The sequence below is a fragment of the Aptenodytes patagonicus genome, chromosome 3, assembly GCF_965638725.1.
Source record: "Aptenodytes patagonicus chromosome 3, bAptPat1.pri.cur, whole genome shotgun sequence".
In the NCBI taxonomy this organism is placed as follows: domain Eukaryota; kingdom Metazoa; phylum Chordata; class Aves; order Sphenisciformes; family Spheniscidae; genus Aptenodytes; species Aptenodytes patagonicus.
Genome location: NC_134951.1, coordinates 108384581 through 108412330, shown reverse-complemented (window position 1 = coordinate 108412330; position 27750 = coordinate 108384581). Strand labels below are relative to the sequence as shown.

Here is a 27750-nt window from a genome sequence, read left to right as displayed (position 1 = left end):
TCGCTTCTTGGTGAAGTAAGGAGGGGGAGCAGCAAAACCGCAACCATGGACTTCCGGAGGGCGGACTTTGGCCTGTTCAGGACACTGGTTGAGAGAGCCCCTTGGGAGACAGTCCTGAAGGGCAAAGGGGTCCAGGAAGGCTGGACGATCTTCAAGAAGGAAGTCTTAAAGGCGCAGGAGCAGGCTGTCCCTGTATGCCGTAAGAAGAACGGGCGGGGAAGACGACCGGCCTGGCTGAACGGGGAGCTCTTGCTGGGACTCGGGGAAAAAAAGGAGAGTTTACCACTTGTGGAAGAAGGGGCAGGCGACTCAAGAGGAGTACAGGGATCTCGTTAGGTCATGCAGAGAAGAAATGAGAAAGGCAAAAGCCCAGCTAGAACGCAATCTGGCCGCTGTCGTTAAAGACAACAAAAAATGTTTTTACAAATATATTAATGACAAGAAGAGAGCCAAGGAGAATCTCCATCCCTTATTGGATGCGGGGGGGAACATTGTCACTGAGGATGAGGAAAAGGCTGAGGTACTCAGTGCCTTCTTTGCCTCAGTCTTTAACAGGCAGACCAGTTATCCTCAGGGTACTCGGCCCCCTGAGCTGGAAGACAGGGACGGCAAGCAGGATGAACCCCCCATAATCCAAGAGGAAGCAGTCAATGACCTGCTATGCCACCTGGACGCTCACAAGTCTGTGGGGCCGGATGGGATCCACCCGAGAGTGCTGAGGGAGCTGGCAGAGGTGCTCGCCAAGCCACTCTCCATCATTTATCAGCAGTCCTGGTTAACGGGGGGGGGGGGTCCTGGACAACTGGAGGCTTGCCAATGTGATGCCCATCTACAAGAAGGGCTGGAAGGAGGATCCAGGGAACTACAGGCCTGTCAGCCTGACCTCGGTGCTGGGGAAGATGATGGAGCGGTTCATCTTGAGGGTGCTCACAAGGCATGAGCGGGACAACCAGGGCATCCGGCCTAGCCAGCACGGATTCATGAGAGGCAGGTCCTGCTTGACCAACCTGATCTCCTTCTATGACCAGGTGACCCGCCTAGTGGATGAGGGAAAGGCTGTGGATGTGGTCTACCTGGACTTCAGTAAGGCCTTTGACACCATCTCCCACAGCATTCTCCTAGAGAAGCTGGCGGCTCACGGCTTAGACAGGTGTACTCTGCGCTGGGTCAAAAACTGGCTGGATGGCCGGGCCCAGAGAGTTGTAGTGAATGGAGTTACATCCAGTTGGCGGCCGGTCACGAGCAGTGTTCCCCAGGGCTCAGTTTTGGGGCCGGTCTTGTTCAATATCTTTATCAATGACCTGGACGAGGGGATTGAGTACACCCCTCAGTAAGTTTGCAGACGACACCAAGTTGGGCGGGAGTGTTGATCTGCTCGAGGGTAGGAAGGCTCTGCAGAGGGACCTGGACAGGCTGGATCGATGGGCCCAGGCCAATTGTATGAGGTTCAACAAGGCCAAGTGCCGGGTCCTGCACTTCAGCCACAACAACCCCATGCAGCGCTACAGGCTTGGGGAGGAGTGGCTGGAAAGCTGCCTGGCGGAAAAGGACCTGGGGGTGCTGGTCGACAGCCAGCTGAACATGAGCCGGCAGTGTGCCCAGGCGGCCAAGAAGGCCAATGGCATCCTGGCCTGTATCAGAAATAGTGTGGCCAGCAGGAGTAGGGAAGTGATCGTGCCCCTGTCCTCGGCCCTGGTGAGGCCGCACCTCGAATACTGTGTTCAGTTTTGGGCCCCTCACTACAAGAAGGACGTTGAGGTGCTGGAGCGTGTCCAGAGAAGGGCAGCGAACCTGGTGAAGTTCTAGAGCACGTGTCTTATGAGGAGCGGCTGAGGGAACTGGGGTTGTTTAGCCTGGAGAAGAGGAGGCTGAGGGGAGACCTCATCGCTCTCTACAACTACCTGAAAGGAGGTTGTAGCGAGGTGGGTGTCGGTCTCTTCTCCCAAGTAACTAGTGACAGGACGAGAGGAAATGGCCTCAAGTTGTGCCAGGGGAGGTTTAGATTGGACGTGAGGAAAAATTTCTTTACTGAGAGAGTGGTGAAACATTGGAACAGGCTGCCCAGAGAAGTGGTGGAGTCCCCATCCCTGGAGGTATTTAAAAGACGTGTAGATGAGGCACTTAGGGACATGGTTTAGTGGCTGGTGGTGTTGGGTCGACGGTTGGACTCAATCTTAGAGGTCTTTTCCAACCTCAATGATTCTATGATTCTATAAGTTGGTATGTCCACTGTAGGAGCTGCAGTGATTTTGGTGATACAGTTATCCATATGGATTAGGGGTACTGAATTGATCGAATTAATCATAAACTGTGATGTAAGATATTAGCGTCCCGTCCCTGTCTTTCCTTTCGCTTTTACTTTGTGCTGCAGGGGCATTAACAGAATGAGCTGCAAGAGAGTATATATGCTAGTTCATATTCTGGCATGTTAGCAGAAACCTGTTCATTTTGAGCTGAATGTAGGTTTAAGCCTACTAGTTCAGTTTTTGGTGCACCTCCGCTTCTATCAGTTCGCTATAAATGTGAAAGCCTGTGGCAGAAGGGCTGGGCAGGCAGCTGGGGGAATTGATTTCTCAAATTAACTCAAATAAATGTACTGGAGTTTGTTTGAGTCTTATAGCTCCTGTTACATTAGCACAGAAGTATTAGAAACCCCCTTAAATCTCAAGGGCATCTCATTTCTGATAAGCGCACCTGTGAGGATAGCTGTCTTCATGGGTGTTTATCAATGAAGCTAAAGGGGCTAGTGCCCTCCCCATTGTGCAGTTCTAGCTACTGAGAAACATGGGTTAATGTACCAATTTAAGCATCGTGTAGAAACCTTGTACAAATATACCTAGACTTGCCTCTACTGATGGTTGAAATTCCTACTACACAAGCAAAAAAACCAAACAGCTCCTACACACATACCCCAAAACCCCTCCACAGTAACTGAAACTTTGAAAACTCGAAGTAAGAGTTAGTTTTAAATCTTTTTGACGCCACAAGTCTCTAGAAGTAATTTCTAGGTTAATTGGCTTCCACTTTTTTCTTTCGCTGAATTTTCAGAAAATCGTTGCTTCATTTGAATACTTTTCCTGCTGTGTTGCTTCTCTCGCTTCTGAGAAGTATTTTTGTGTGATTTTGGAGGTTTTGATTCTTGTGATCTAAATGGATTAAGGAGAAGTGTAGCATTCTTCCAGAGCTGTCTCACCCCTTACAAGATAATACAATGATTCTGCTCTACTAAGAGCTAAAGAAAATGTTAGGTTAAGAGGGAGTAATAGGCCTAGAGATTACAGCAGGATAGAAAAAGAGGTACGAGAAATAAAGGCAAGTGACACAGTAGTTTCAGGAATTCAAAATGAGCTTGTGTTTCTACCACTCTCTCTGCTTTTGGTGATCTTGCAATTGAAATGTTTAAAATAAGTATTTCTGAAAATGGTTTAAAAGGAGAATAAATAATTTCTTTAGGTAAGATATATCATGCCCAGCTTGGATTTCTTCTTAAACGTACTCCTCAGTTCCCTCATTAACATTTAAAATTTGCGTACGTTACAGTCATGACTGTCCATTCACCCACCACCATTAAGTACCTTTAATGTTGGAGTTTGTGGTAAATTGGAGAGGGAACCTGTGTGCTATGTGTCTAGATTTTCTCCACATCTACAACTCTGCCAGTATGGGTAGAAAACTATTTATTCATTCCTCCATCAAATTGTGTTGGAAAACAAAGTGAAGAGTCTTGCTTTTAAACATCCACTACATAAATTACTCAGTGTCTTCCATATTTATCAGTTGGTGTAATGTAGTAAAGAGCATGAACATTGTTCTCTGCTTTACCTCAATGAAAGGGGTCTTCTGATGCTTTGATGTGAGAATCTGATTGCTGTGTTTACAAGGAAGGTTCACAGCCTTCAGAGAAGGATTAGAGTTCAGCAGCAATCATTTAATGTTTTCTTTTCGTAATTATGTTCATGTGAATATGGGTGAACTTACTGAAGCATACGGAGTTAAAGACATGCTAAATGCTAGTGAAATCTGAGGAGGAAGAAGCAAAACGTTTAAAAGGATAAGGCCTTAATGAGACACTGTGTGTGTTTAGGGATATTTTGCCTTACACAAATGTGTGATTCTATGGATGTGAGTATCTGCATGTGGTGGAAAACTTTGCATTTAATATTCTAGAATTACCTGTAGCAGGGTATTCTCTCAACTTAATATCACTCCACTGAACCAAATTTAAAAAAAAAAATCAAACGGATATCAGCCATTTGGAAAGACAGAATTAGTCACTATTAAAAAAAAAGTCATATATTATCAAAGAATCACTGTCTTAACTTCATTTTGGCATTTAGGCAGCATCAAGAGATAATTATCCTTAAAAATATTTTATCATAATGGCAACTCTTAAACAGAACTCCCTAATATACTATCAAGGAGGACTATTATGTATTCCATTTTCCATTCATAAATTTAAAATGCACTCCCTGCCTGCTGTTAGAGTGAACGGTCTTTGTTGATGCTCTCGCCATGCGGAAACCCTGAAAATCATAAAAATGTGATGAGGTGAGTTAAAACCAAACAATAATAGTGAGGTCAAAAACAAATGGGAAACAAACCCCAACCCACTCTTCTTTCCAAGACAGAAATTTGGGAAGATGACTTTTAAAAGGAATGTATGCTGATGCATTGCAAATTGTGTAGGACTGGTTGGCAAGGCTTTATCTCTCAGCAGAAATACAATAATCTTTATAGAATGGACGTTAAGACTACCTTGCCTAAAGTGAGTAAAATAAAATTATTTTGGCAGGTAAAATTGTTATAGAGTTTATGCTTAACACTTCAGATTTATATGTTGTTTTCTTGTGTGTGTTTTTTCTTGAAATATATAGGCATTTCAGTAGGACTATGGAGGAGCTGGTTCACGATCTAGTCTCAGCACTGGAAGAAAGTTCAGAGCAAGCCAGAGGAGGTTTTGCTGATACTGGAGATCATTCTCGAAGTGTGTCTTGTCTTCTAAAGCGACAGGCAAGGAAAAGGAGGGGACGAAAAAGACGTTCATTTACCACCCATCATCTGTGGGAGACTGGTCACTGCTTAAGTGAAGGTTCTGATTCCAGTTTAGAAGAATCAAACAAAGACTACAGGGAGAACCATGCTAGTAAGAAAGACCACAGTGACTCTGATGACCAGTTGTTGGTTGCTAAACGTAGGCCTTCCTCAAACTTAAATAACATTAGAGGCAAAAGACCTCTGTGGCATGAACCAGATTTGGCTGTTGACAGTTTGGGAAACAGAACTTTGCGCAGGAGAAGAAAGGTAAAACGGATGGCAATAGATCTGCCATCAGAAGTCTCTAATGCACTGACAATAACTCAACAGCAGGATAACAGCAGAGATCAAGAAATGGACAATGACAATAAATCATACCAACACCAAGAGTTTTCTAAGAGCAAAGTGAAAAAAAGAAAAGTGGCTGCAGCTCGACAAGGACCTGAAATCTTGGATGAAGGAGTAGTTATAGAAAATGAAGAAGTGAACCAAGCAAATAAGGACAAAATGGAATATGAGGAGCAAAAAGGCTCAGATGAGAACATGAGTGACAGGTTATTCTTTCTCTTCCTTTTTACAGAAACTTTGGATAGTATTTTTTTGCTTTTATTACTGTTGTTTGTATTGGGAATCTTTGGATTTTTCTTTAATTCCAGAGTTAAAATGCTAGCATCAATAGTATCTGTTTTAACAAGTTACTTTTTTTTAAGTCTACTTTTTTTAATACATGAGTTGCTCGGGTTAAGGAATTCAGCATAAAATAGTCATGTAGCAGAGGAATAACCAAGAAAACAGATTCTTGAAATAATACATTCTAATTGTTTCAAGATGAAGAATGACAGAATATACAAATGATTAATATGTCTTTTTCTGGGTATTTCAACTGATGACAGTTCTCAGACAAAAATCAAGTTTTTTTCCAATTTCTAGACATTGGTGCTTCGATTGTTATCTCTATTCATCAGAAAGGTTGTCAGTGTTTAGAGTCACCATTTAGACAGTATGTTCTTATGTGTCATGGGCGTAAAAAGTCTGCAGGTTGCCAAGGATATACATCATTTACGAAATGCAAAAACCAATTTACAGTTCAGAAACACCTGAGCTTACCATTAGAAAAATGGGGGAATGATGACCCTTTGGCAGTACACCTCATCCATCCATTCCAGACAGCAGTCATACTACAATGGTAATTGTTTCCAAAGTACTATTTTGACAACACAGTAAGGTGTAAGTCATTTTTCCACTGTACACAAGGGATGTTACCTGCCGGGCCTGGTAAGCTTGATTATGTTTATCCCATGTGCCTGGTTCTGAATGCAGAACTGTCAACAAGAAAGACTCATATTAAAACACATAATTTTGGTCAGTTGCTTGACAGCACTAGTGTCCCTGGTTTTTTTTGTAGGCATTTTATCTATAAACTGTTAAGCCTTTTCCTTACTGGAGAGGTAGAATTTAGATGCAGAGAGTACCCAGGGGTTTTGACCAGAGCAGACAGATCGGTTACTGTAATAACAGAAGTATTGGTAAGTGACTAACTCCCAGTTATTGTCGGGTAAGTTCTTCTAAGTCTTTTTATTACATGCTAGTTTTGTCCCTCACCTGCGGACAATAAGCAGTTGAAAGAGCAATATGAATCATGAGTCTTTAAAGATTGTTACTAATGTCTTAGTTACTAGAGCAGAAGCAGTCCTTCAGTGCAGCCGGTTTAACTTCAAACATCTCACTTTGACATGCAAGACAGGTGTGTGTTGTCAGGAAGCCTTTAGAGAACTTCCTTCTCTGATGATACTGGGAATCTGTTCCCCCAAGTTTGGTACCTAAAGACAGATGGTTAAAAATTTCCTTGGAGCTAGGAACCATTGCATATTTTATCATGTGTCCATATTCTTGTCGCTTTTTTATTTCTAAAAGATTTTCTGTTATGCTACAAGGGTAACAGTTCTCCAAGTCAAAAATTCTGTAGCTACTTTTTGGGTGGAGAGTAGAGTGACCAATATAAAACTCCTCTTGTAGACTCCCAAAACTGTGCTACTTCCAGGTCAGTCTGAATATCTTTTTGTTTTTTTCACAAAAGAAACATTATCGATTTAAAAATTCATCTTCCTCTTCAAAACGCTTAATGTTTTGTTACACCAAATGCTGTCATTTTTCAAATTGTACTTCAAATGTTTGTTTCTGGCCCCAATAAATAGCCTTTAAAACCATTCTCATCTTCATAGTGTTTTCTGCTCATGCACATGGTTGAGTGATGGTCTGTCATTCTACTGAATTTCTTGCAGTGGTCATCTTGTACCAAAAGGTTTGGAAACCACTGAATTAGAAAATTTGCATTCCATAATGTGATTAGAAATCCACCATATCTAAGCCTCTCAGGTGCATGCTGTATCTGAATATTTGTATGTGAATAATTTTAACTGGTTTTAAACTAGTTTTACTTAAATGCAGTAGTGCCTCTATTGTTTGAGATCATTTAGCCAGAAGAATTGGAAACAACTGGCAAACTCGGTTCCTAAAAATATGTTCTAAAAGTAAAAGCTGAGATTTTAAAAGGGAACATGAGTTTTGTAAGATTGCACAAGATATGGAGAGATAACAAAGCATCTTGGATAAGACTCATGCTTCAGCAACACTTGTTGGAAGAGGAAAAATAAAAAGTATACAAAGCTGCTCTAATTTTGTACATTTGTGTGCATACAGCTTAATGATTATTCAAAAAAACCGATTAATTTTTTAGAAGTTCAGTTTTTAAAAACAAAACAAAGCCAATGATTTTTAATGGGAGTTAAGTTGCTCGGATCTAAAACTAGTGAGGAGAAGTTTTCAGTGTATACATGAAATTACTTTAAAATAACATAATGTATATATTTGAAGTACACATTAAAAATGCTAAGTGACACTTCTTTTGCAGTCTTTTATCTGTGTGTGTTCAAACACCAAACGCAACAATAACCCTTTAAGTGCAGGGTTCAGGAGTAGTAGTAGGAGTCTTCAAGCTCTTAAAATGTCAGCATCTAAATGGTCCCAAAGATGAATTCCTGTGAGGTTGGTTTTGAGCACTGGAAATGAGATTTTCGTGATCAGAGCCTGTCCTTTGCTCATTTTCCCTTATCCTCAATTCTTAGTTCCTTGGCCGGTTTCAGCCAAATTTGGCGATGCATGGAGTTCTGGATGATATTTAATTCCTGCAAGCTTTGGCAATTGTTTGCATTTGAAGTGACTAAATAGAGGAGAAATCTCAATTGTCCATTTTGAAAGAGAGCAGCAGTGAAACTCAGACCCTTAATAATGCCAGAGACGCCCACCCACCAGCCGGCCCGTCAGTGTGAGTACAGTGGCTGGTCAGTTCTTGGGGACAGGCTTGTTTAGTGAACAGAGGTCACAAGTCTCATATGAAACCAAGGTATGGGACGCTTTGCCGGTAATAGTAACGAATAATAAAACTTATTTCTTCTTTATTTCCACAAATGTATAAATAAAGCTGTGAAAGCTTTTTGGGTAGCAGAGCTGTTCCTTCCAAGTTTTTGCTTGCATACCCTATTTTATAGGACTAAAAGGAATCTGTGGCTTTTTTCTTTTTCCTGGAAGTCTTCCTGGGAGCGGAATTCTCATTACAAAGCAAATGAATTAGGAATATACAGTGCAAAATTATATTAAAACTGGAAATAAATTCCATCATAACAGCTTTCATGTACTTAGATATTAATGTATTAATTCCAGAGGTTTTGAATTTATTCAGTGAAATGATGGCCATGTAGCAATTATCTCAGCTGTAATCCCTGCCCTATTTGACTGTGGCCTGAGGAGAATGAACACTGGCTGCCATGGATATACCAGTGTTATGGTTTGATTTTTAAAAACCAAAACAAAACATTATTATGTGTAATTTTGAAAGTTTCAAGTGGTTATGTTTTCATGAACTGGCTAGTCCTTCAGTAGGAATTACTGCACAATTAAAATATCTCTAAAAAAAAGAAAAAAGGAAGGAGACTGTTCTCAAAATTGGAAATTTTGGTGGGGAAAGTGGCTGAAATACTAGAGTTGAAAGGATTTCCTAGCTTTCATTTTAAAAAGTACAATTAAACAATAAATGGATAGGAAGAATCTATGAAAAGGGGATGTTTTTCCTTGAGATGTATGATGTAAAATTGCACAATTAAATGTAAGGACAGTAAAGCCATCTTTGTTGTAATCAAAGTGAGGATGGGATGCTTGCTAGAAAGAAGTTACTAGGATTTGCAACACTGGGAAGTTCAAGTTTTGGTCTCCCTCATGAAAGATGGTTCTGTTCTCATTGCATGCCTGTCTTCTTTCTTCTGCTTAGGGCAGTTGTGCAAGTGCTTAAGTCTTGTTCTGATTATATTATGTATAAAAGATGGTATAAGTATTGCTTACACAGTAAGAATATGGGTAAGCAGAAGATACAGCAAATATTAAAAAAACTTAATATTCAAACACAGAGCCGTATATATTACTTTTTTTAAATCACTGCTTTGTGTCTCCTGATACTATATTGTGTTCCAAATCCTCCCAAAGGAAGATACAAAAACCAAATGTGTACCTATAATTAAACACAAATTAGACTAATTTTATATAATTCATATTACAAGCTTAAAAAAAACCTGAGGCTTATTTTTGTGAGAGATTAACATTTAAAAGGAAATAATTTTCTGCAGTGTAGTAGTTATTTAGAAACAAAAATAAAACTAATTTATTACTAGAAAGTAAGTAAAAAATAATTGAAACCACTTGAATTCAAGTATAGGACTGCATGTATGTTTTAATACGAATAAGTGTAGAAAGGTAAACAGACCTCAAGTTCTTATAAATAGTTCATATGGAACATTGAGAGTAGCCGTAGTAGTTATAACTTGTATTTGAATTTGTGTGGTGAACTGAAGTGATTTTTTTCAAATTGTTCTACATCTCACTGTAAGTAAAATGTGATTAAATTTTGGTGAGAATATTACTTCCTTAGCAGCGCTACTCTATAGACAAAAAAAATGAAATGGTTTAAAAAAAATCCTTTTCTGTGAAACTCACCAAATTGTGATCTGTGTTATTAAAAGATAATTCTGTTTTACTATTTTGTTACAAACAATATTCCATGTCTCTAAGTGTGTACAGCAAAGAACAAAATATTTTACCTATTGATGACTTTGAATTTAGAGAGAAGTGTGTGCATGTCATACACACGCATTCTAATTTTAAGGCCATGATGGAAGTGACAGAAGAGGAAACTGTACCTTGCTTTTTTTTGTTGATGTTATGATCATTGATCATACTTATTTTCTTCAGGGTGACCTTTATTTTGATTTAATTGGCTACCTTTGTTATAAACTTTTTTCTTCCCAAGTAGTATGTTGTGAAACCTTAAGCAGTGTCTTTTCCAGAATACTTGCAAATGATGTTTAGAAAGGTAATTTGATTTTCAGACTCTTACATTTCATGTGCTGAAGGAAGGCTTAGGCTGCTTTTGATTGAGACTTTTCCTATTTTATTGAGCAGTGATGTTCCAGGATCAAGCTGAATTGCACAGCATAAGAAGGAAGCAGTGAGCATTTGATGGAAGCAGATAATAAAATGCATCAATTGTGTCAGCACCTCGTTGCAGTCACATCTGGCTTACTGTCAGGGTACCATTAGATTCCCGTGGTTTTATGTGCCAAAAATAATATGCTTTGTAGTTAATGGAACTAGGATATTTGCAGTTTGATTAAAAAAAAATCATCCTATTTTCTTTCCGATCTTTGTTGGGCTTAAGTTCAATTTGAGCACAGCCTTGTCTCCTTAGAATTTTACGACTGAAAGATCAATTGTTCTTTTGATCTGTTTCTTTCTTTCTCTTATTACAGTGAATCCAGCAGTCTGAGCAGCAGTGATGCTGGTTTGTTTACCAATGATGAGGGAAGACAAGGTATTGAAACAATCTTTCCCTTCTCCACCCCTCAAACAACATCAGTTGAAGTTCTGTAAGCGTTACAAGTTATCCGTAGGTTAATTACTATATTTCAGTTGCTATTACTATTTTAATGAGTTGAAGTATAGCTTGCTCTCTGGTTGTTTTTTTTTTTTTTTAAAATGTTACCAGACAGTGTCCTGAATCCATGACTTAGTAAAAAGCTGTCTTGAGAAGCAGTCTCTCTGATATAATAAACCTACTTATAACTTGAGCATCTCCAAAAGATTATCCATACTAAGTTTTAATTCTTCCATTGCTCCAATTTTCAGACAGGACTCTGATCATAGTACTGCTTCTCAAACTATTTTTTTAAGTGTCTTTTTTCTTTCTTTCCTTCCAAATTGATATGGCAGGATTTTATAGTTCTTTTTCATTCAGTAGTTTGTTTGAAAAGTAGTTTCAAACAAAATACTTTTTCAGCAGCCTAAGATTGAGATCAGAAGATGCATGCTGTTTAAAAAATCTCTCCCCTCTGACAATTTTTTCTTTAATCTAAAATGCAGTGAAGATTCAAAATTTTCCTTTAGTACGCATAATGTTCTCACGTGTTCTTATGTGATAAAACTATTAAGGATGGAAGTATAAGATTTTTTTTCAGCTTTAGTGTTTATTGCCATCTTTAAGTGCAACACATTTACCTGTATTATGCTAGCATCTTAGTGCCCAGCTCATAGACTAGGAAATCGCTGTCTTTGACAGTATACAAAAATGAGGCAAAAATAGTCTCTCAGGTGATTGAGGCTTGCTTTTCTGTTGGCGATTCTAAGTTGATGGTAATGGAGATTATTTTCCTACGCAGTTTGCCACAGGCTACTTGAGTGTGTGCAAGAAAACAAATCCTGGCTCATTCCACAGATCTAGGTTAAAGAAATGTTCTATTTTTTTTTTTCTCTAATGTATAATTCAGTCTTTTCTGGTTTTTATCTTCTGTTTTCATGTTACAGTAGGGAGATGATTTTGCAGACTCAGAACAGAGGTGTTACCTTCCTTGCTCAACAGTAACTTGTGCCACATAAACTGTACCTTCCAGTCTGAGTATCTGTTTTTAGTTGTGCTAACACATAGCTTTTTTGAAGAATTTAGGCTCTCTTTGAAAGTTTAGATTGATCTTTTAACTTCAGATGAAAAGTGTTTCAATATGAGACACATCAAAAAGATTTGCTTTTACTTCCCTATATGAATTTCTCTTTTGACCTGCAATTTTTAAAACTTTTGTCCTCTGTATTTGTATATAACGTGACCTACCACGTCATAATTACATTCATTTTTTTAAGTACCTTTCTGATATATTTGTATCAATCCGTAAATCCGGAGCTAATTTATTTAAATCTTTGAATAATACAGTTGAAAACGTCTCAGTTACTTTCTGTTTTTCTTATATATTTTGTGGGAGGAGAAAAGGGGAGGGATTGGTGAACAACAGTGTTCTTTCACCGGTGTGCTGTTACCTTTTTTAGTGTTAGTTCTTTACTACAGAGCTGTAATTCTTATTTTTGCCTGTTTGATTTTTTGAATCTTGATTCATTTTGATGGTAATTTTCAAGCAGAAAGCATTAGACCTGAAATAGTATTCTGAAATATAAATAAAAACAACAACAATAATTAAACTTGAGAAGGATATTGTCAGGACAAAACATTAATTTTTTTAACCTCTACTTTGAAGTAGTTATTTTGTGGCTATGATCAGAAGACCATTAGCTTCACACTGGATCTCAGACATTCTTAGATCTGCATTATAGCTTTGGTTTTGTGAAGACTTTTCCGTGAAAGTTTTATCAGAGATCTTACTGCAAAACCAAAATTGTTTATTTTCTAATAATACTTATTCCCCCCCAAAGAAAATGCTAGGAACTTTTATCTTTGTACTTCTCTTACGAAGTAAGATGAGGTTATTTTGTCTCTGTAAATTAATTTATAGCTGAGCTGAGACATATAAAATTGAAAAGAATGAAGGAAAGAGAAAATAAATCTGATAAAAGCAAAGGAAAAGCCTAGGTGAGAGAAACGAAGCTGGAAGAGGACAGGATGAAAACGTATTAAGGGAAGAACGGGCTGATTCTGTTGTCTGCTTTTAAAAGCTAGACTGATTCCTGTCTTCCCAGTGTCCCTCCTCCAGGATATACGTTCAGAATATCATCATCTTGACCTCATTTGTAGTTCAAATTTTCTGCACTTCTGACTTCAGGTTTCCGCTAAGTCAAGTGGAGAACCAGAGATTGATTAATGCTACCTTGTGAAATACTTGGTTTAAATGATGTACCTGCCATCATTCAGAAGTTTGGGTAGCAGAGGACAAGAGGATCCTGTTCTCCAGGGCAAGATTTGTTCATTTTGTGTCTCTGAGATTAAGAATCTTATCTCATTTATTGCAGACAAATACTCTTTATAAAAACGCTAATTAATTTCCAAAGCATATTCATCCTGTGGGACAGACATTCTAGAAAAGAAAGTGATCTAAAGCAGCAATTGCTTCGAGCAGTTGCCCAGTTGGTTAAATAGTTGAGTATTTAGTTCTGAACTGTGGAGTGCCTGACCTTGCAACTTTTAATATTTTCCAAAATTGTTTCAGAAAGCCACTGGAAATAAATTCCACCACAGTAACTGTACTATTCTGTGCACAGACTCTCGGAAGAGTTTCAACTTTTATAATTTGATTCAAGAAAACCAGGTGTAACTGTAATTGGGGGTAGTAGTGGGTTAATTGCTAGATATATTTTAATTGCCATCAATTGCTATGATAAAAAACTTGCTGAGACTTGAAAATCCTGTGTTCAACTTCTAATATGTGGTGTATCATCTAATATTTTTTAAAAACCTTTATACCCTTTTCCTTTCCAGCCTGCCTCTGTTCCAGTCTCATAGCTTTTTTTGTTTGTTTAATTTGTTTTGTTCCTGTGAAGTCCTCATCTGAGCCTAGCCATGCTTGTCCTCCTTTTCCAGGTTACCCAGGTGCTTACGTTAGGTCATGTGAGAGGGGAAAAAGCAGCTCTCTTGCTGTGCTCTATTCCACTGTCATATTACCTTCTGGCAGAAGTATTGGTACTCAATGGTTTGCAGTCCCAATGTGGCAAATGTTTTTCTTCTGTGAAATGTTGCATACCCTGTACAGTTAGCCAGCAAAAGCTTAAAGATCACAGAAAATGCTTAGTGCAGGTACAGTCAGTGAAGAAGATAGCTGCCTATTAACTCTTAATATTAACAAACCTCAAGTGGATTCTTATGGGTTGTATTTTTTTTCAGAGGTTTGTAAATTGGCCAACTTTGGGGTAAGATTTAATATAGTTAGCAAAAAAACCCAAATCCTATGCAAATATCAAGGCCTTGAGCCCTTGAGTATGGAGGTGGGAGAGCCTGCCAACAAAGCGAAAGAAGTGAACAGTGGCTGGAGCTTATGTATCAGAAACCCTTGTGACTTTCCTTTTTCTTCCTACTCTTTCCTTTGTTCCTAATAGCATTTTCATGGCCTCAAGTTGCGGCAGGGGAGGTTTAGATTGGATGTAAGGAAAAATTTCTTTACTGAAAGAGTGGTGAAACATTGGAACAGGCTGCCCAGGGAAGTGGTGGAGTCCCCATCCCTGGAGGTTTTTAAAAGACGTGTAGATGAGGCGCTTAGGGACATGGTTTAGTGGGCATGGTGGTGTTGGGTTGACGGTTGGACTCGATGATCTTAGAGGTCTTTTCCAACCTCAATGATTCTATGATTCTATGATTCATAAATGGCTGGTTTGCAATTATTAAAAACTTGAATGCTAAGCAGTGTTATGCCCGGTATAGAAAACTTCTGCAAGAGGAGTTTCAAAACAAAAGGTCTAATCTTACATTGCAACATATAATGCAACTCTGTTATAAGCCTAGCTAGTAGGATCACCTGTGCTTTCAAGGCACTTTACAGGTGCACTTTACAAAGGCACTTTATAACTTAAGCTTTCAACACAATGTTAACAAAACTGTAACATTATTCAAACACTAGTTGATATTATTTCTGTTTTGGGGAAAAAAAGTCAAATTGCAAGTATATTCTTTAATGAATTTTATAGCGTGGGTATGGCAAATAAAACATGTTCTGCATTCCTAGTCCATCTACACCTACTAGTACACTTGGGGAAACTCAAAGTTTGACTGAAGACCTCTTAAATCATGACATGCAGCACTTGAAATGTCCTTTAAGGTCTAAGCAAGTAGGAAGGAAAATTATATTAATAAAGTGTTAAACAGTTAAAACTGGAGAAGGTCAGGGAATGTCAGAGTTCCACTGTGGATGTGGCTAAGCTTTTAAAGATAGCTGTTCATTATTTTATGATTAAACATATATTCATTACTGTGTCCTTTATGAAGATGACCCACTACTGATTCAATATATGAGAATTCCATCCTTTTGTCTTCTCTAGCAAGAAACTAATTTGGACCTTGTATAGCATGTCAGTAGCTGCAGGTGTCAGGGTGTCGTTCTTCATGTATAAAAGAAATGGAATGTGCAATGCTAAGTGTAATCACACCAGTTTTGAACTTTTGTGGTTAATGAGTTTATAGTCTTTGCAGGTGAAAAAGAAATAACATGAAGTTGTTGTTTATGACCTGAATAGTTGAAATCTTAAATATTGCATGTGGATCACAGTGGTAAAGGTGAACATAAAGCTGAGATCACGTGATATCCTTGGTCCAATTTATTGATGGCACACGTGTACAGTCCTCCTACTCAAGAGCAGGGTATGATATTACATTGGACGGGAGGGGTGGGAGGAGGCCTTTGTGTGACGTTTTCAAGCTTGAATCAGAAGAACTAGCTGCTTAAATTGAATGGCATCCTGCTATCCCTTTTGCTAAGGTGGCTCTGTAGAGCACAAAGAGCAAGATGCAATGTGTTTCTGTGGATGGGTAACTTAGAATCATAGAGTAGTTTGGGTTGGAAGGGACCTTTAAAGGTCATCTAGTCCAAGCCCCCTGCAGTGGGCAGGGACATCTTCAACTAGATCAGGTTGCTCAGAGCCCCGTCCAACCTGACCTTGAATGTTTCCAGGGATGGGGCATCCACCACCTCTCTGGGCAACCTGTGCCAGTGTTTCACCACCCTCAGCGTAAAAAATTTCTTCCTTATATCTCGTCTGTATCTACCCCCCTTTAGTTTAAAGCCATTCCCCCTTGTCCTGTCACAACAGGCCCTGCTAAAAAGTTTGCCGCCATCTTCTTTATAAGCCCCCTTTAAGTACTGATAGGCTGCAATAAGGTCTCCCCAAAGCCTTCTCTTCTCAAGGCTGAACAACCCCAACTCTCTCAGCCTTTCTTCATGGGAGAGGGGTTCCATCCCCCTGATCATTTTTGTGGCCCTCCTCTGGACCCGCTCCAACAGGTCCGTGTCTTTCCTGTGCTGAGGGCTCCAGAGCTGGACACAGTACTCCAGGTGGGGTCTCACCAGAGCAGAGCAGAGGGGCAGAATCACCTCCCTCGACCTGCTGGCCACGCTTCTTTGGATGCAGCCCAGGGTACGACTGGCCTTCTGGGCTGCGAGCACACATTGCCGGCTCATGTCCAGCTTTTCATCCACCAGTACCCCAAGTCCTTCTCGGCAGGGCTGCTCTCATTCCCTTCATCCCCCAGCCTGTACTGATACTGGGGGTTGCCCCGACCTTGCCCTTGGCCTTGTTAAACCTCATGAGGTTCACACAGGCCCGCTTCTCGAGCTTGTCCAGGTCCCTCTTAAGCTTCTGCTTTCCTGAAACTCCTTGTGTGTGTTATAGTTAATCTTCTGATGTCTCCAAATGACTGTTACAGCTGTTAACAGTGGGGGTTTTTTTACCTAGAAAGAGGTATACTGGTCATGGAAATGAGACTAGCTAGGGTATTTTATAGTCCATGTTCTATTGCTCTCTGTGTGCAAGTTGATGGATAATGGTGCAGCACAGTATCAAGTGGTGTTTATGGGACACTGATGCCAAACTCTTCCCAACCAAAGTAGGTTGCGGTTGATACAGGCAAGCACGTGTGCACTGTATGTGACTGCTATGGAGGGTAGTCTGGCCACTTTGAAATAAAACTGGGAAGAGGGGGAAAATTCTGTTTGTGTGCAGTGGAAAGTCTGTTTGTTATAATCCTGCGCTGCTTTAGCTAAAATAAGATTCAGGTGAAGCTATTCTGCTATTCTGAACACGAAACTGATGGTGATGCAAATGGGGTCTGTGTCCATAAAGGAACCATAAGAAGCCCACATAAATAATTTTCTAAACTTCTTAAAGCGGAAGGCAAATAATTTAACATGAAGGAGTGGTAATTAGATAAATATGTAGACTCAATAATACAGAAGTTAAAATTAGGAAAACAGTAGTTGGGGGAGGGAAAAGCTCAAAAATAAATAAATAAAGCCAGGAGCTGAAGTGCCTTGAAATTTTAGAATTGAAGTTGACATTTCTGAGCCTTAAATTGGTTTATTTTTTTTAAACTGATCAGTACAGTTATAATTGAATGTAAATTGCTTTGAATTACAACAGGTTTGTTGTAATTTAAATATGTGGCTAGGAGAATGCATGGGCTCAGAGATCAGTTTTTGGAGATCTGGAGGTGGTTTTAGCTTTCCTGTAGCTTGGAAGAATATGATAATTTCCTGTGGTCTTGTGCTGAATAGAGGTTCAGCAGCCCTAAGAAGAAAGGACAGTAGTGAACATTTTGAAATGAAAAATGCTGCTTTGAATTTTTAATTCTCATAAGTTCATGTTTGCTATGGATACTGTGTTGCCTTTTGAGAGCTGCAAATTAAGTAGGATAAAATCCAAATATTTGATTACCACAGTCTTGAGCGGGGAGGCCTCTGTGTTATATTGGCTATAAGTATGAGGTTGGGAATTGATAAATGCAGTGGTCTTCCCTGACTCCTTTTGAAAATGGCATCCCTTCAGGGTGGAGCAACTGGTAAACAAAATGCCTGTGGGTGCTCTCACCTGCATAAGAAGAGTAGTAATAGGTTTATGCTTGCCTCAAGGTGATAATATGATTGAAAATAGTCAAAGGATGCAGAGTTGTCTAGAGTGCATAGACAAGGAAGCTAAAAACTAGGTATACCTGGATTCTGCTGTCACATGGGAAAAGCCTACGAGGTTCAGATCTTAAGTCCTTTATTCTGCCTTTGGCAGTAAGCAACATAAGTGCTTAGGGAAGTGTATAATAGCATAACAGGTAAGATGTCTTAATAGATAGTTGCTTAACATACTAATATTGGTATGGCACAAAAAGGAAAAGTCATTTTGTATTTTTACCCAAAGAACTGTTATTGGGCATATAGCGAAGATACCAGTTTCCTTCCATAGCCACTGTTTGCCTTATCCTGCAGTCCACCAACCCAGTCTTAAATTCTAGGTCTTTCTTCAAGACTGCATCGCATACCTCTTATAGACTTCTGTCCTTGACCCGGTTGTGAAACCCAATTTCAGAATTCTGTACTTTAATTTCAAAGCTGAATTACATGTAACAAGGCTTCTTTTGAGTTCCTGATTGTATTTCTCATTAGTCAAGGTATCTAGAGCTCTTATCTTATGAGAAAATATTCAAAGTTTATCTACATAAGAGTTTGGAAAATCTAGACAAAAGAGTTCAAACTTAATTCTGAACCACAGATTAATCTAATGAAAAGGTGTGATTCTCCCTCCACCGCCACCACTGTCTCTGTTCAGTACTCTTAGACATCCTCCAAAGAAACCATACCTGGCTTTAATGAAATGAGGTGAGAATTAATGGTGAACACCTTTGTGAAATGTCATAGCTATAAATGAAGATTAGAATAAATATGGAGAATAATCTGAAATGCGCCAGGAACACGAAGAAACAAATCTTATTTGGACCTATGTATCTCTTTCCACCTCTGTTTTCCCCTTCCTCCATCTAAAAGTTCCTGTTCTCTAGTGTCTGCTAGTTTTGCTGATAGTAGTGATCATTAAAGATATAAGGGTCACATTTCACCTGCAAGTGACCAGTGAGGGGCCTTAATTAGTCTATATTTTCTTGAATTACTTGTCCTGATGGATGTTTACAGCCATTTTCACTTGTGCTTGGTCTTGAAGTATTCTTTCCATTGCAACAATTTATTTGGAGAAAGTGTGTTGAATTTTATTTTTCCTCAAATTTTGGCTTGGCTTTTCATTATTTGTATTTGCCCATTGTGAGGTTGAGTGGCAATGAAATTTTACACGAATGCTTTTTGTTCTTGAAAATTGTCTAATAAATCTTGCATTTGTGTCTTGCTTAGTCCTGCCTAATTAAAAATTGAAATGCCAAACAAATAATTTATATGCAGAAATAGTTAGGCATGGTTTGGATACTTTGAAGTAGAATTAAAATATACAGCACATCCTTTGGAAATCTAACTTTTGGGTATAAGAAAAGAAACTTGCCATGTCTTATAAAGATATTTTTTGATCTGTAAACTACCTGGTTTGTATAAAAGAACGTTTTAAAACAAACATAGCAATTTATTTTTAGTTGCCAGTGTGTTTATGAGCTAAGTTTAAGATCAGATTTTCAGTTTTATCTTACTTTTGACTTTAAATCCAGATATTTAAATACTACATCTATAAATATTGTCAGTAAAAATGACCAGCTTTGTGGTATAATGCAGTATAATTCTCAATCACATGATACTGTCAGTTTTCATTTAAAATCAACTTTTTCAAAACTTATTTCTAAATTAACTTAATCAGATTAACTTCATTTAGTCACATCTGTTCATGATTGTTTTCCCCTTCTACTAGCCATACAAATCATGAAATTAAGCTAATTATATACCATTATCAGCTGCAAAGAACTAGTTTCAGTTTTATACCTTTTAATTCCCTGCAGGAGATTAAGGCTTGTTTTTTGTTAATATGTAAAGTGCAGTAACTTAAATGGATTTCCCTGCAGTTATTGCCAAAGGATTAACTAGTTTATTATTGTTTTTCACTATTGAAATTGGTTTTAAAACACTACATTTTATGTGGTTTAATCGATGGTAATGCTTGTCATGCTATTGAGAAACATTTTCCGAATAGAACTGCTATATATGAGTAATTGTTATACAGCAATAAAGCAAAAGAAATAATTGTCCTGTCAAGAGTGTTTATTGATGGTAACATCTGATTTTTATCTTCTCTGCTCCTCCCTCTTTTTTGGGGGGCTTGGGGGGATACTGCCCTCACACAGGTGATGATGAGCAGAGTGATTGGTTTCATGAAAATGAATCTGGTGGAGCATGTGGAATTACGGGGGTCATTCCATGGTGGGAACAAGAAGACTCTACAGAACTGGAAAGAGAATTGCCTGATCCAGTCTTTGAAAGTATCTTAACCGGTACTTTCCCTCTTATGTCCCGTTCAGGGAGGAGAGGTAAGTAGCGATCAAGCAAATGCAAACTGTAGAATCACTTGGGTACAGTAGAAAGATGTCTGTGGATTATACAAAATATGTAAAACGTTGACAAGATCATGGGGTTACCAGTTTGTTTCCTTGAACTATTTCATTTTTAAGATATCATTGGAGAGAAATAATTAAAAAGTCAATGATTAGAAAAGTCAGAAAGTGTAAAACTTGGCTCATTTGGATAGCCTACTCTTTTATTTGTTGTCTTGATGTTTGCATTGAGAATTATTAAGTGTTATTTAAAGACTTTATATTCCATTTTGTTCCTAGCTTCTATGATAATGTTTAGAATTCTATAGAAGTTCATTAATTCAAAGGCTGGAAAGACTAGTGTGAACATCTGCTTTGCTTTGCTTTATGGTCAGGCCATATTGTTTGTAGAGAAGAGGGAAGGGTTCCTTTAGAGCAAGAATTGGGATTGTAACTTAGAAAATACCCCTTTCTTTTTTTCTTCTTTAAAATGCTTTAGACAACTGTGGATCCAGTGTATGCAATGGTAAGTTGTACTAGTGTTTGATTGTACTTACAGCTAGGAACCCACTCTTAAGATTGAAGTTGTCAGACCTCAGCTTGCTGCCAAAGAATTTTGTTGTGCCTTCCGCCTGCCACAAGTATCTCCTTTCACATTCAAATACAGATCTTTTATGTAAGCAGTGGTCAAATCGCTTTTAAACTACTCTGCACACCGAATGCATTGAATTCTTTTGTGAGGCTTATTTTCCAGATGCTTGAAATTGTTTCTGAGGACTTGGTCTCTGCATATTCACTAGACTTAACATTTTCTAGTACTAATGAAGTTGTAAGTGATGCAAAAATCATTTTCCTACTGTAGTTCAGTATGCTCTGCTTGTGCAGCCACTGTGCATAGAACCAGGATGGCAGTAAGAATATCTACAGTAATGTTCATTTTCATGACAACTTAGCCTTTCTCTCACTATTCCCATTCTGTGCTCTTTATTTCCACCAGTACAGTGTTCAACAATATTGAAGATGGTTTTGTTTAACTGAAGTCAGATTAATAGATTGGTATGTAATGGTGAATTTTATTGGTTATATGGTATAGGAAATATTCTTAAATCAATTTGTACTTCCTTTTTGTAGGTTTCCAGGGTAGATTTAGTCATCTTCATGGAATGCCAGCAAGAAACATAAAAAAGGCTTCAGGAAACCAGAATGCATTGGTAGGTGCTTTTATTATTGTAAGCTAACATGCACTGTTCTTAGAGGTTTTTTTTTAAAAAGCATATTCCTCTCATGCTTGTTTCCTAATGTTGCAGATAGGTAATGGAATGGTTAAGACTACAGTGCCACTGTTGCCTGATACTGTTTGTTCGCTTTTTTTAATAGTTAGACTCTTCCCACTGCAATTCTATTGTAATGGAATATTTGTGTGTACTTGAATGGCAGAAACAGTCTGAGACTGTTTCTCAGTACCTATTTCGAACTGAGTGAAGGAAAAGGTTGGGGGGGGCATTATTTAACATTTTCAGTATATATCTTGTACATGAAAACATGTTTCTCTCCTCTTACAATGAAAATCAAATCAAAGTTATTTGAAGTTTTTCTGGTACTGAAAGCATTCTAGGATGGGTTGTGGTACAATTCTGATTTTGATTTCTCCCCCCCAAAAAAAAGTCTGCTTTGAAAAATCTGTCCTTATTCTCTTTTGTTTGGTTGACTTCTATGTGGTCAACGGAAAGGGTATAAACAAAAAATTCAAAGCAACTTAGCGATGCACCTGTCATAGACATCATGCATTCCTTTGGACTGAGTCTGTTCTAAGGCTGTGACTACAAATGAGAGATGTTTGAGGGTTTTTTAGTGCCTTCAGCTCTAGGAGTAATGTTTGTAAGTGAGGGAAAAAAAATCCAACTCTTCTTTCGTTTTTATACAATCTAATAATTGGATTTTCCCATAGCTTTTTTATAAAATAAGATTCTAATGAATTTTTAAGAATTTATTCTTTGGAGGAGAGCATAAGAAGTGACTTGACTGTTTAAATTAAAATGTTAAAATGTATTCATTGTAGTGCAGTCTATTCCTTTCTTACCAGAATAGTGTTTGGAAGAGGAGGAGAATGTGGGAGACTCTTTATCAGTGTGTGATAAACATATCCCAGCACGATAAATACTGCAACATCGATGTTCTTTATTTGAAAACATTAAATGTTTCCAAATTTTAATTTGCCTAAATAAAATAAGGTGCTTCTGAGAAATGTAAGAGCTATTATATGTGGAGAGAATAGAAAGGAACTGTTAGAAATTTAACTCGTTTTGAAGAGGGAAGGTTTTTATAATTGAAGTCCCTGTCCAATAATTGCCATTTGGAGCTGAATAAGATGCTTTAAAACCTTGGCCTGTGATCTCTGCTGTTAGTGGTTGTGAATTAGATGAATGCTATCTAGTTCTTGGTTTCCTATCTACCTATTTTTATTTTTGGTTCAGTGCTTGCTTGAGCATATCTGGGATTTGTAGCCCATTTTCTAGGCTTATTGCAATTTCACTCTGGTATTTTATAGGAGCTATTATAACTGATAGGTTAGCTTCATGGTATTGATGATACATGGCTTAACTACCCTAAAAACTGCCTTTTCCTCTAAATTGTAAAAAGGTGATTAAATTTCAATTGATGAAGATATACTGTGAATGTGTATATATAATAAAAAATCCTAATGTTTATTTTCTGCTACGCTTTCTGGATTGTCCTTAGGAGCCCATTTTGTCTTCTAGTCATGATATCTCATATATAAAGATGGCATTGTAGTTCTCTTTATAACGACAATGCAAGCCAATCTACTAAAGACTGATAATTCAGTTACCTCCAGTTATTACATGTATTATTTACATAGTGTTGTGAAACAAGGTTGACATGTGAACGTACCTTCTAAGCCACTATGTTTAGGCAGGAGTGCTAATATAGAATGGATGTGCAGTTGGCTTTTCAGATGCAGTTTTCTGACCTTCTTAATGACTATTTATGTTTGTGGGCACATCTGCTTCATCTGTCTGCAAACGTAGCTATATAAGCCAGAGCTCATGTGCTTCCTTTTGTCAGTGACTGCTCCTTCAAGAAAATCTCTTTTAGATACTCCAATCCACTGACAAAAAAAAAGTCATTTAATACCTGTGACATCTGATAACACAGAACAAGAAGTAATTACTGCTATTAGATGGTAAGAGTGAAGAAGAGCAAGAATGCTTTTAGAAAGATTAATATCCTGAGGAAAGAACACTGCAGACTCAACTCATTAAACAGAGTTGTGGTGTGACTTAATTCTTTCTTTCGCAGCGAGGAGTCTGATGTCTGTATCAACTGCTTTTACACAGACTTTAAGGGGAGACAAAGTAAAAAATGGAGTTTCCTACTGAGATACATTACCTAAAAGATACACATCATATACTATATTCAGTCTAAGGATGTATAGTTTGTATCTAGGAAATATGAGCATATAGTTAGCCCTTTGCATACAGTCAATGTGTGTTTAAACTTTCTTGGAAAGGTTTAGTTGAAGGCTCACAATCATAGCAGCTAGAGAAACCGTGAAGAGAACTGGTTTAGGGAAGGCAGAATGAATAGCTATGGTAATACCTTGATATATTGTCATCCTCTGTCAAAAAGTGTTTAATGCCCAACTGTTTGGGTGTTTTCTTGTAAGAGAAACATCAGGCTAAGAGTGTGATTATTGCTTGCTATATACCAAGGAAACTGCTAGCTTAAGTCATTTTCACACCACGGTTTCTAGAAGCAGTGGGAGCTGAGAATCGGAGGAAGAATGCTGCTCTTCATGGACCAGTTAGTGAACTTAAATTTGAAGTAGCCACAGCTGGCACTCAGATTATGTCCAGATGCTCTTCCTGCATTTCATTGACAAGTTGTTTATTTGAACAAACTCATGGATCTTTCTGTTATCAAGTGTACTGCCTTTGAGTCAAAACACTTTTCTAATGATTGTACAACACTGGACAAGCAAGAGAGAAGTAAAAATCTAGCATGCAAATACTATGAAAATCCTTGCCTAATCCAATGTGCAAGTTGAATGAGTTGTTGTACAGCAGATGACAACTGAAAAAGCTGAGCAAGAAAATGAAAAAAATATTCTTCACAACTGGCTTATATCCTTTGCGTTGTCCAATTTACTTAAGATAGGCACTTTTTTTTTATGGAATCCATAATTAAATGGTTTGTCAGGCATATATTTTGACATATAATTATAATGCTGGCATTTCATGTCTTCATTGCTTTGTTTTGTGGCAGCATCATTTTGTAACCGGACTCTATTTGAAGAGAAATAGAAAAACGTGGCTTTTCTAATACACTATGCTTTTGATCCCACCTGTGTCAAGTTGCTAGTAGGAACTTTGTAATTCTAATCACAAACATGATACATGTACTTTCATACCATACCAGTATTTAATGTACTCTTTTAATGAGGTATATTGCATGAAATCTTACTGTGCTTGGTTGAATTCTGCAGTTATATATGACCTGATCAACTATTCCCAACCCCCACATTCTTTTGTTAGGCAAAACTTTTTTGCCTCGGTCTTCGCTGGCAAGTGCTCGAGCCTCACTGCCCAAGCCGCAGAAGGCAAAGGCAGGGACTGGGAGAATGAACACTCTCAGGTTTGAGACCATCTAAGGCATCTGAAGGTGCATAAGTCCATGGGACCCGATGAGATCCATCCGTGGGTCCTGAAGGAACTGGTGGATGAAGTTGCTAAGCCACTATCCATCGTATTTGAGAAATCGTGGCAGTCAGGGGAAGTTCCCACTGACTGGAAAAGGGGAAACATAACCCCCATTTTTAGAAGGGAAAAAAGGAAGATGCAGGGAACTACAGGCCAGTCAGTCTCACCTCTGTGCCTGGGAAGATCATGGAACAGATCCTCCTGGAAGCTATGCTAACACATGTGGAGGACAGGGAGGTGATTCGAGACAGCCAGCGTGGCTTCACCAAGGGCAAGTCCTACCTGACTAATCGAGTGGCCTTCTATGATGGAGTGACTACATCAGTGGACACGGGAAGGGCCACAGATGTCATCTATCTGGACCTCTGTAAGGCCTTTGACATGGTCCCCCCCAACATCCTTCTCTCTAAACTGGAGAGGTATGGATTTGATGGGTGGACTGTCCGGTGGGTGAGGAATTGGTTAGATGGTCACATCCAGAGGGTAGTGGTCAACGGCTCAATATCCAGATGGAGGTTGGTGACGAGTGGCGTCCCGCAGGGGTCCGTACTGGGACCAGTACTGTTTAATATCTTCATCAATGACATAGACAGTGGGATCGAGTGCACCCTCAGCAAGTTTGCAGATGACACCAAGCTGAGTGGTGTGGTTGACATGCCAGAGGGACGGGATCGACAAGCTTGAGAAGTGGGCCTGTGTGAACCTCATGAGGTTTAACAAGGCCAAGGGCAAGGTCCTGCACCTGGGTCGGGGCAACCCCCGGTATCAATACACGCTGGGGGATGAAGGGATTGAGAGCAGCCCTGCCGAGAAGGACTTGGGGGTACTGGTGGATGAAAAGCTGGACATGAGCCGGCAATGTGTGCTCGCAGCCCAGAAGGCCAGTTGTATCCTGGGCTGCATCCAAAGAAGCGTGGCCAGCAGGTCGAGGGAGGTGATTCTGCCCCTCTGCTCTGCTCTGGTGAGACCCCACCTGGAGTACTGCGTCCAGCTCTGGAGCCCTCAGCACAGGAAAGACACGGACCTGTTGGAGCGGGTCCAGAGGAGGGCCACAAAAATGATCAGGGGGATGGAGCACCTCTCCTATGAAGAAAGGCTGAGAGAGTTGGGGTTGTTCAGCCTAGAGAAGAGAAGGCTTTGGGGAGACCTTATTGCAGCCTATCAGTACTTAAAGGGGGCTTATAAAGAAGATGGCGGCAAACTTTTTAGCAGGGCCTGTTGTGACAGGACAAGGGGGAATGGCTTTAAACTAAAGGGGGGTAGATACAGACGAGATATAAGGAAGAAATTTTTTACGCTGAGGGTGGTGAAACACTGGCACAGGTTGCCCAGAGAGGTGGTGGATGCCCCATCCCTGGAAACATTCAAGGTCAGGTTGGACGGGGCTCTGAGCAACCTGATCTAGTTGAAGATGTCCCTGCCCACTGCAGGGGGCTTGGACTAGATGACCTTTAAAGGTCCCTTCCAACCCAAACTATTCTATGATTCTATATTAAAGACAGCCTAGTTTAAGTCTTGCACTACTAGGATTGATTTTTCTTTTTGCACAGTGTACTGTTGAGCTTCACTATACATAGTTGTAATTATTCAAAAAGTATGTAAAGAATGAAAGCTACATTTCGGAGACCTGTTATCTGAAGGTGTCTGGGTATTTCTGTCAAATTCTGTGACTCTTTTTCAAGACTTCCGAGATAAAAGCTTTTCTCAAAAAATTATTGTCAGATAACTACTACTCTATTGATGTGAGGAGAAAAGATGTATTGAGCACTCATGCTTTTTGTAAACTGCTTTCAAATTGTAAAATCAAATCAAACATTTCTGCTTCTAAGTTCTTTCTAACTGAAGAAACAGCCAGGTGTTTTCAGGAATTTTTTTTGTTGTCAAAATATTTTGGAAATTGAGTGAAATGGTATAAGATAAGAAACCTTGTTACAGATCTAAGGAATGTTTCCTTAAAGAGTAAGTTGGGCTTTGTTTTTATGGTTTTGGTCAGAATCCTCTATGGATGCTCTAACTTTTGGAGAAACACCACTTCTTACGTTAAAGTTGACTTGGTGTTGTGAAAAATTCTTTTACACTGGATGTGTGGCATGCGGTCAGATAGAACACAATTCTGTTTCAGCTAAGTGTGTGAAATAAGTTATCTGTGGGGTTTTAATGATTTTCTTCAGTTAATGACTTTTGTCATTTGGAGCGATAGTCTCTATGTCAAACTCTGTGGAAATGTGAGTGGTATCAGATGATGTCTGATAGCAAAACTAAACTCTTGTTGGATTCCAGACTTTCACTCATTCAAGATCAGGAATATTAGGCCTCTGTGTCTGAGGATGACATTCTGAAACCTTACGCTGCTAAAGCTGCGAATGAATTTTCATTTAAGTGGGTAGGAGAGTAGGGTCTTTTGCTTTTTTGTAATGGGGGTTTTATTAAGATTTCCTGTCATCAAAAATACTTTCAGCTATTTAAAGCATTTCTCCCTGTGCTTTCTCTTTCATTGTTTTAAACTTTTTCCTTGTTTGTAATTGTCTTAAGTTTATATCTGCTTATGCAAAATGTAGTGAATAAGTCATGCTCTTTTAATCCTCACTTTAGTTAACTTAGTACCTTAGTTTTACAACATAGAGTGGAAGGAAAAGGGAAAACTTCCTTGAGGATTGGGTGGTTTCCTGCACTCATGTGCTTCCTGCA

General features: G+C 38.9%; 1 protein-coding gene across 1 annotated transcript in view; it reads left to right on the top strand.

Moving 5' to 3' along the window:
• The window catches only part of GPATCH2 (G-patch domain containing 2), a 136256-nt gene that overhangs the window by 7474 nt on the left and 101032 nt on the right, over positions 1–27750 (top strand). Inside the window, exons 2-5 of the mRNA XM_076334588.1 lie at positions 4875–5588; positions 10890–10951; positions 20159–20341; positions 21476–21555. Coding sequence (XP_076190703.1) covers positions 4875–5588; positions 10890–10951; positions 20159–20341; positions 21476–21555 — 1039 coding nt within the window. The remainder of the gene's footprint in view (positions 1–4874; positions 5589–10889; positions 10952–20158; positions 20342–21475; positions 21556–27750) is intronic.